We start from the raw sequence: 10,089 nt of genomic DNA on the forward strand, positions 1-10,089 counted from the left end.
CGTGGGTCTGTGCCCCGCGGCGGGGGCTGAAGAGAGACCTGCGTGGGCGCCCGGAGGCGTCAGCCTCGGCTAAGAGCGCAGAGCTGTTGGGGGCCTTAAAAGCGGAGACTGTAGGTGTGTAGGGTCCACGCAGGTACAGAGGCTTCCCGGTGCGGTTATGGGGAAGGGGAAAAAAAAAACCACAGTGACAGCCGGTGTCATTCCCCTACAGATCGGGTAGCCAGAGAAGCCGGTGGAAAGTAGGAAATGGAAGTAGGACCCTCAGGGGAGGGCGCTTGCGGGGATCCAGGTCTGGACTTCTGCAGTTGCCAGACCGTCCCCATACAAGGACAAAACTGATGGGGGAACAGTCACCGCTGGAAGCTCCTGGGTAAAATTGAGAGGGAGGGATAATTCTCCTGGACGCAGCCTGACAAAGCAGGTTTAAGGTGCAAATCAAATGGGAGCCGGAAATGTCACATCGCGTTTCTAAACAGTTTAGTTATTATGACATCTTCAGCTCTCTCCGGTGAACTGGGACAGATCTCCCTGCTGATGTTGAGGAATTACTGAGACAGACTTGCATGCAGTACGTCTCAGTTTCTGAGTTCATGCCTAGTTGTCTTCGGTGACTGACATGGTAGTCCAGCATGGCCCGTAAACTAGACTCCTGGGACGGGGAAGATTTCCCCGCTGGGTTTCCTTAGACATGTTAACATAAATGTCTCTGTTTCCATGTTCCCAGGGCTCGACAGTCTGCAAAGAACTGTATTTTTTTTTTTTCCGGTCAGCATAGCTTTATCTCGAGCCTCCTCTAGTAGCGAGCATATTATATTGGTGGCTGAGCTGGAATATTGGTAAATCTGGCTGTGGAGTTGAAGGTAGCTGTGAAATTCCCAGACCCTGTGTAAGAATGACTTTTCAGGGTGGCTGAAAAATGAGTTTGTGTGGTCTCTTCCACTGTTGTTCTTCAGAAGGCGACTGTGAACTTCTGGGGAGCTTTGTTTGTTTCTTTTCACCTGTTCTGTGGAGCTTCTTTGGAAGCAAGCATTCTGAGCTACCATGTAGACAAAGCAAATGGGTTAGAGAACTAAGCAACCGGGAACGGGTTTTACTGAGGCTTTACTGAGGCTAGGAGAGGAAGCCATCATAAGCAAGGTCTTTGTATGAAAATGTCAAGGATCAGTCATTTTAATAGGCACTTGCTCAGAATGGCATGGGTTTCTTTTTTCTTATTCTTGTTTTCATTTTAGATATGTAATGACCCTTAACATCAAAAGATGTCAGCTCACGTGGGGAGACTAGGGTGCCAATGAATTCTGCACAGCTGATCTTAATTTAATAGGCAATGTTCTTATCATGAGTGAAATGTTGTTCAAATAAATTGTTTTAAATGTCACTGCAAATGATTTTCTAAACTAACATTTTGCCAATCTTGATGCTTCCATTTTATGTTGATAATGAAAGTGCATTTTATCAGCCTTACATTGATAAAGGGTTGACAAGTTTAGCCAGAGCCTAAAGCCTTTTCAGAAGGCTTGTTTTTATAGATGTCAATTCTTTGGTGAGCCAATAAATAATTCGGTTTGAATTGTGACTATTCATCTTACATCTCTTGAGTAGGCGCTTGTGGAGAGCTTACTGACTCTTGCAAAAAGGTATTTTTCCTATTTATAAATAAAGTGAAATTTTTAGAAGATAATAGTATTGTGCAACTGAATAACTTTGTTTGAAATTAGTATGCTTCTTTATTGCAATTTATGCCAGCAATGAGACAAGTACTCAAGCTTTTGCTTGGAGAAGATGACAAAGCATCTGTACCTAACTTAAAACACAAACTTGGGAGAATGGTGTTTCTAGATGTGAGAATAGAAGCTCTTTACCCCAGGGAACTGTGCTTGTACCTTCAGTCATTCTATATTAATTTGAGTGAATATGGCTCAAGAAGTGAGTTGTTATAAGCTTTCTCTTTTAGAAAAAAGAAAAAATCACAGCTTTGTTTTCTGCTTCCCTAATTTTGCTTAGTAGTTGATTATAGGTTATTGAATCCGCATTGTGCTAAGCCAGTGTTTTCCCTCCAGCCACTTTGCATTAACTAACTGCTTGAGTGGGTGATCCACCTGCTGTTGGTTTAACAAAAGCCTAGGTTTGCTACAACCTTCAGAGAGTAAAATACTAGCACTTGTTTATGTTATAGAGTAAAGGCTAGTGGGATACTTCTAGTTCATCCAAAGTTTAGAGTATAGTTAGCAAAGGTTATTTTCTGTCAAATGTACTTCAATACGATTTTTATTCTTGCGCAGTGACATTTAAGCTTTTGTGTAATATTTTTATACTGCAGTTTTATCCATTGTGATACTGCATTACTTTCGGGCTCCAGCAAAACATAAGGTGCTGTTTGAGCAGAGGGAAAGCAGACAGTTGTCAGCGTGCTGGTGAGCGGCAGTTTTTGGCAGAAGTGTGCTTCTATACAAACATGCAGATGGGGGCAGTTGCTTTTTCTGTTGAGCTTTTGCTAAACTTGAATTTACTCTCATCAGTATTTCCCTTTCCACTGAAATTAGTCCAAGATGGTAAACCTGGAAATCTTTGCAGCAGACTAAAGACTGCAGAAGAGAGAGAAGAAAAAGAAGCATTGTAATCTGAACGAGGATTAGTCTCCAGCTTGCTAGAGGGAAAACTAAAAGCGTACCACGAAAAGCCTCACCAAGAGCATTGTCTGTGTTCATCACTTCTGTCCCAAAGTAAATTAGTCACTTACTGGTCATTGCCTAGTCTGTGGACCCCCAACAGGTTCCAGAGTAGCTATTATGATCCTGGAAAGGCAAGAGGCTGAGTGGAGAAGGGTTCAGGCATTCCGCAGAGCTGTTCAGCTGCTGGACCATCTGGAGGGGAAATAAAAGGCCTGGGCTAGGGGCTCTGGCATTGTGCTTATTTATTATTTGCTTTTCTCTTGCCAGACTTTGTCCCCTTTCACTCCCTCCATCCCAGCTCATTGGCTGGAGTACCGTTCTTACAAGCTTTCTATACTCTGGATGCCGGCAGGTTCATAAGTTCACATATGCCCTTCCTGCTGGCCTTAGGCTGGGAATGTCATTATTCCAGCCACACCCCCACCTAGTTTCTTCGCTGCCCTAGCTGGCTCTGTGATACCGGCATCTGGGATGCCTCGGGGGCATCTAATCGAGTAGATCTGTAATGGACATCCCCATCAGAGCGCAGCATTTTGGCAGCCTTGTTCTGAGCTATTTGGAAAGAAGATGCTCCGAATAATTGTCATTCTGGGTGGCTGTTCGGATGGTAAATGTTTTGATTAATGGCTCTGTGCATCTGCCCCTTATTTAACTCTCCCCAGTCAGAACACCAAAATGCTGCCCACCCTGGCCCCTTTATTCCAAAGGAGTTATAAAGGCTTCTGACCATGTGATTGGGAAGGTCATTAGTGAGGAAAGGCCCAGGTTTACAGCAGTCTTCATAAAACTCGAGTTGTTCTTTTGCCATTGGAAGAAGGGTTTATTGCTCAGAAGCCAACTTGTAAAATCTCGGAGTAAGACTCCAGCCCCTGATGGGTGTCAGGTAATGACTCAGCAAGACATTAGACTGGGGGCTGGGGATTTAGCTCAGCGGCAAAGTGCCTGCCTGGCAAGCGCAAGGTCGTGAGTTCGGTTCCCGGTACCGGAGAAAAACAAAACAAAAACAAAAACAAACAAACAAAAAAAGACATTAGACTGCACACATCAGACACAGTTAAGTATTTCTTTTAGGGAAGCAATTGAACAGTTAGCAATTTGCAAGCTATGTCCACTGTTGAAGATATGGGGTTCTTCATGATCATTTTATATAAAAACTTATTCCTTCCTGGCCCCAAATCCTGGAGCTGCTTTACGAAAAGAGAGTGCTTGTTTTGTCTATGTTGCCCTAGAGCTTTGTATGCTGTAACAATTAAGTGGGCCAGGGGATGGAGAGGGAGGCAACCCTACCTTTCCGTGTTCTAGGCTGGAAAAGTGTGTGACCATGGAGTGGTCCTGGGTGGCTTCTGGGACTCAGTACTCTTCACTGGCTGGCACACCAAGGTGGGGATAAGTTTGCCAATGGCATCATTTTGGGGGTCTCATTCCTGTGTTCTGGGCACACTGAGGGACAGTATAATTTAGAGTTGGTTCTTGGCTCCAGCTCATGGTAGTGCTGTATCCTTGGACAAGTTGCCTAAGTTTCCCAAACCCCAATTTCTATGTCTTCAGTGGGGATATGATGCTATCTACTTCAAAGAATTGGGAAGATTAATATACATAAGCCAGACTCATAGCAAATGCTCAGAAGTAAGTAGATGGTGATAATGTCTCCTGAATTCCTAACTACATTTCAACCTTTCTGAATTTGACATTAGTATATATCAGTAATCTGCCTTGAAAGATCAAGGAAGTACTGAACCTTACCTGCCACCATTATCCTGTAGTAATAGAATGATGTGCATATACACTACACTCTCATTGCCGGAGCTCTGTTCTGTTCTGTGCGTCTCACCTCCCCTGCTCTGTCCATGGAAGGTACGTTTATGGCTGGCTGACTTTAAGTTACTCTCCTAAGCTTATGCCTGCTTTGTAAGCCTCAGGCATTTTCTTGGTTGTTTTTCAATTCTCCCGTTGTATCAGCTTCCTCTAGAATTGGTCATCTCATATACCTGCCACGCTTAACCCTCAGAACAGTCTTTCCAGATGGGTACAGCATTGTTACTCTCATAAATGAGAGGCCTTGACAGAGTGTTATAGCAGATTCTCCTCCAGAGTTTGATCCCACAGCAATATCAACAAACCAAAGTGCAGCTGTAGTTTGTGAGTCCATTGGCTTCATCAATAACCTGGTGAATTAAGCTTCTGAGGGTTCTCCATAGTACAGTTTGGTAGTCACTGTTGGCCCTTGGTTATGTCTAAGACTGAAAATGCCCTGCGAAAGGACAGGAAAGGGGAAATGAATGTGTGCTTGTGGAAGAAAGAGGTATTTCAGAAATTTTTTTTGTGCTCATTTCTATACCTCCCTTTCAGGGAAAGTTTCCTCCCAAGGAGTAGCCTTACAGTAAGCCATGGTATAAACACCTCCATGGTGTTTACTGAGTCCCTGGTGTACTATAATTTTGCAGATGATATAAAAGAAGTAGGTGTGGACCTTACCCTTTGAGAAATTTCTGCAAAGTGCAGAGAAAAAAATTATTGATGAACATTTGGAGAACATTATCAACCAGCAAAAATGCTTTCTGTGCCACATGAGCACTGACCACTTGTCACCATGCATAACATCCTCTGGATGTTTCAGCAAGAGCCTTTGTCCTGGGGGTGGGACTCCCCCCACCCTTCAGTCAAAAGAATGTTCTCTTAACCATAATGTCTTGCGAAGGAGAAGATAAAGGAGCTAGATAAGCAAAGAAAACCGCTATAAAATGAAAGAAGTTTGTTTTCCTGAAATCCGGTGTCCTCCCCAAAACAGGGCATGATAGCTTATCACATGCTAAGCAGCAGATAAGATCAGAACTTCTCAGTGCAATTATGAATTCTGTTGCTCCCTTTCATTAGATGGACAAATTGCCACCCCTTAAAAATAATGTTGAAAAAGGGAAGTGTTAGGACCATTTTGCTTTTGAATATGCAAAATCAAAGGTACAATACTTTGGTTTTTATGAAGTTGATCAGATTGTGGCCCAGGGGACCAAAAAACTCCGAGCGAGCCTGAGAGCTATGGCAACACAGAAAATCCCAGAGCATCTTGAATTTTCAGCAGAACTGAGTTGACAAGTAGCTGGCAGACCCTAGGTGTATCTCATTAGCCAAGCACTGGCTTTGTCTAAATTGCTTTTGCACGGCACTTATGACTTTGCACAGCACTTTGGTATTCTTTTCTGATGCTTTGATGTTTAAATAGCACTCTCAACTTATTTGGAAAACATTTACATAGCGATTAGTTAACCCAGCAGATCAGCCCTGGGAAGGCAGCCAGAGCCAGCAGCACCTTAGCAATGGAAAGCTGCTAATAAGAGAAGAGACCTCCCCAAGACCCAAAGCTTGGGCCCAAAACTGTGCTAGGTGGCTTTAATGAGTGGCGCTTATAAACTGGAGCTTGTGGCGGAGCTGTTCAGACTCATCTTCTGAATCCACCTAGTTTTGCGAAGGTCGTGGCTCTATTTTAGCTGGTCACATTAGGAACAGTGCATACGAAAAGAAAGCAAACAGTTTAGAGCAGTGATGATGAACCTTTTAAAGTTTTCACTGGTACAAATAGCCCTCTTCCGCACGTGTGCCCTAGGTTTGCCACCACTGGCCTGGAGCCATACTACTGATAGATCACCGCAAGCGCTTTCATCTTCAGCTCTGGCTGTGTTCAGCATTTTAACTTACCTGTTGCCCACATACTAATGATCTGTGCTCTGGAACACCACCTAATTGAGGGAGTTTCTGACCCAAGGCTTGGTTTAGAAAACAGTGCTGCTTTTGTTGGTGGGGGTCATGGCAGTGATGGGAGTTGAACTAGGGCCTTTCGGGCTAAGCAGGCACACTGCCTCACAGCTCCTAGTTAAAGGTGCTGCTTTGTATAGGCTGGGGCTGGCTGAGAGCCTTGTTGCTGACGGCTGAGGTCACTGTCTCAGGGGGTATATTGTGTTTAGCATCCATTGCATCATGGCCTGGCTTCTTCCAGATGTGCAGGTTGCAGTCCTGCATTGGAAGGTCTGCCACATGAAAAATCAGTTATCGTGCAAGGAAAGAAGCATTGTAAAGTGTGAAGTTCCTGGAATTTTTTGATAGATATTTTTAATAAAAAATGACTCAGAGTTATTGATGACTCCAGGTTTTTACCCATCCTTACGAGAGTGGTGAAATGGACATCCCAGGGTTGGGGTGGGTCAGAGGGAGGAAGATGGAGCAGACCCGGGGAAAAGTGAGGTGGATGAGCTGGGGGAGGCACCCCAAGGTGTATACAGGCGTACACATCTTCACAGAAGGCAGCCTATGGCTCCCTCCGACTTTCTGTTGGAAAGGTTGGAGTGATGTTTTCCCCTTTCCCTAGGCAACTAAGCCTTACCGCAAGCTCCTTGGGACTCCGCTGAGCTTCAGGGAATACTCTTCCTGTCACACCTCATGTAATTGCACCAACGAAGTTAATTGAGTTGCTTTGGGAAGAACTGGTGTAAAAGGCATCTGGTCTCCTGTAAACAGGGAGGCGGTTTTGGAGCAGGCACGTTCAGCTAGTAGCTCTCGCTGCAGCCCTCCCATGTAACCATCCTAGGGGGCATCAAGGCTGCATGAAGTGAAACTAATCCGTTGCCTGACTGCAGCATCTGGGCTGGTGTTAGGAGCTTGCTGACTTGGGAGGAGACCCTGACCATGGAGTCCGTTGGAGCTACCAGTTTGCTCATTTGACCTCACTGTCAGAAGGGGCCACTTTTTAAAGTGCTGGCTGGAGGAGCAGAAAGGGAGAGAGCAGCTCTTGGGCTTGAATTTGCAGACTAGCCGTCTAGCTGAGGACTGGGCCGGAGAGGAGGGGGTACTCCAGCTGTGTGACCCTTTGTTCTGGTAATGATCTGCTCTCGTGGGTGTTACCCCCTTGTGAGTGTGTGGCCACCGCTGGGTCCTGGAGAGCCCATGGATGGGTCATGGGGTATCCTAGAAACAAAATGCTTTCAATTCAGAAAGGGGTTGGTTGGTCCGGGAGGTAAGTATGCCAAGGTGACCTGCCCCACCTTGTCCTTGTCTCTGTCCTGCACAGGTGAGCGCTGTGGGCTATGGGATGGATGAGGTGGAGCAGGACCAGCATGAGGCCCGACTCAAGGAGCTGTTTGACAGTTTTGACACCACAGGCACCGGGTCCTTGGGACAGGAGGAGCTCACCGACCTTTGCCACATGCTGAGCTTGGAGGAGGTGGCCCCGGTGTTGCAGCGGACGCTGCTTCAGGACAATCTCCTGGGCAGGGTAAGGTCTGAGGAGGAGCAGGGTAGGAGGGCGTGGGTGTGGTTTCTGTTGAGGTGGGGAGAGTGGCGCAAGCCACATATGTTGCAACTTGTCTCTGGCATCCTGACCGTTAACTTGGGAAGGAAGAATGTAGTGGGAGTGACATTACAGTGTAGTTGCTCCAGTGACAAGGGCCTGCTTTAGTTGGTAACCTGGCGTTGAGTTGTGCATGGAGCATCCTACGTGGTTGATGGGATGTTTCCCAGCTGATTCTTGTGGATTCCTTCCGTAGCTCTGCCTTCAGCCCTGGGACGGAAAGGCGGGGGCAAGATTTCAATGGAAGAGAAGGGAAACGAAGTAAGAAAATTGCCTTTCACAGGGAGAGGGGATTTCTGTTACAGTTTTTCTTCTTAATAAAACTATTCCTTGTGTGGATTGTTTCTGGGTGAAGTATTAATTAAGGCTTCCACCCAGGAAATACGACAGGAGAGAAAGTAACTACAGCTCTGCTTCATTTAAAACCCAGCACGACTGGCTTCCAGCAGGGACATGCGTGTGTGCCAGGGTTAACACACACATTTGACAACACATAGCCGTGTTTTCCCAGAGACCAAGTCACAGACATGTGCCAGAGGTGAGAAGGAGTCTTTTTTCCCCCTGTGCTGATAGTGGGATGGACATTTGATCTGTCACAACTTGAGATTGCCTTCTGCTGTCCTAGTGGTAATTCCTGGCATTATTTATATGCTTTTAAGTAGACTCTTCTGCTGTTGGTCTTTGAGATAGACAAGAAAATAAAATAAAGGGCAATACTTTTTGAGCTCTGTTGCTAATGTTGCTGACATTTTGCAAACGGTGGTTTGCATCGTGTGGTGTAAATTGAGGAAGTCCTGAAATTTAGCTTTAGCCTAGTGGCTGGACTTCCTTCTCTTTGTTTCATTTTCAGCCTCTTGGCTGATGAGACGGGTAAGTGACCTGAGCTACATTACAACGTGCTGGCTGTCTGTAACCCAGGAGACAGGAGTAGCGCTCACCCTGCAATTAATAAACAAAAGATGATATTCTCAGGGGCTTGGCGTCATGAATGTGGTGTCAAAGAAAGCTCACACTTAAAAGAAATGTGAGTGCTTTGCAAAAACTGGGGCCATTCCTGGTCACTTCAGAGGGGGATGATTAGCTGCCATGTAGTTCCTAGAACATGCTAAAAATGGACGCAACAAAAATGGAATATTAAAAACCAAACCATTCGGTCCTCTTTATATAGTGCCCTCAAATGATTTCGAGTTCTGCCTCGATTTTGACACACTAGAGAGTAAAAGAGTGCGTCAACCAGTGTGGTCCTTGGGTGTCTCAGGTCTTTCTGTGACTGAGGAACAGCACCCAAGGGCAGATGTGTTTTAGTACTCAGGAAAATCTGGGAAGACCTAATATGACTGACAGTTTCCTTGAGGGGGTTCCTTGGAGTCAGCATAAACACAGACTCCTCTGCTGAAAACAGACTGTGCCTCGGCAGCAGATTAACAGTTTGCTTTCCAGATGTTGCACATCTTTGCCCTCGTTTGGGAGACTCAAACTGGAGACCGGTTATCGATTGATTTGTTAATGACTTGACACCACCAGCCTGCCTTTCACGTTTGCTGTTTTCCTGAATAATGAATACCTAAGTGGTCTGTAGTGTGATATTTACTTAGTGAGCCGGTGATAAAAGTTAAACAGATCTATGCATATTGATTGCATGTGGGAGGTCCCTGGCAATTGTCTTGAGAACAGGGTTGGCATGAATTAATGCACGGCTGTTAAATTTGCATTTTTTATGAAACTGAATTATTCTCCTCAGATGATCACATAAACCTGGCCATATGCTGTGAAGATATTCTATATGGTCTATAATTTTAAATTATAAAGAAAAAAATCCTCAGAATCCCGGAGCAAGCTGAGTGCTGTCATCTTTATGATATATTGAATAATGGTCATAAATTGTAAAATTATAAGATATTTAGAAAATGAATGTAATTTTTACATGACACACAGTAATTCTATATATTCATAGAGTATAGCGTGGGATTTTAATACAGATACATGTATGCAGCACATGGTGGTCAGAGCTGGTATCTATCCCCCGAATACACATGATTTCTTTATGTTGGGAGCTCTCAAAATCCTCTCAACTATTTT

At 44.9% G+C, this 10,089-nt stretch overlaps 1 protein-coding gene across 12 annotated transcripts in view; it reads left to right on the top strand.

Annotated features, from left to right (window-relative positions):
- The window catches only part of Nin (ninein (GSK3B interacting protein)), a 100,005-nt gene that overhangs the window by 2,474 nt on the left and 87,442 nt on the right, over positions 1-10,089 (top strand). For all 12 annotated transcript variants that reach the window (XM_005376809.2, XM_005376815.2, XM_005376808.2 and 9 more), the window contains exon 2: positions 7,732-7,935. In XM_005376809.2, coding sequence (XP_005376866.1) covers positions 7,753-7,935 — 183 coding nt within the window. In that variant the 5' untranslated portion in view covers positions 7,732-7,752. The remainder of the gene's footprint in view (positions 1-7,731; positions 7,936-10,089) is intronic.

Source organism: Chinchilla lanigera, unplaced genomic scaffold (genome assembly GCF_000276665.1).
Source record: "Chinchilla lanigera isolate Chin_1 unplaced genomic scaffold, ChiLan1.0 scaffold00008, whole genome shotgun sequence".
NCBI lineage: Eukaryota > Metazoa > Chordata > Mammalia > Rodentia > Chinchillidae > Chinchilla > Chinchilla lanigera.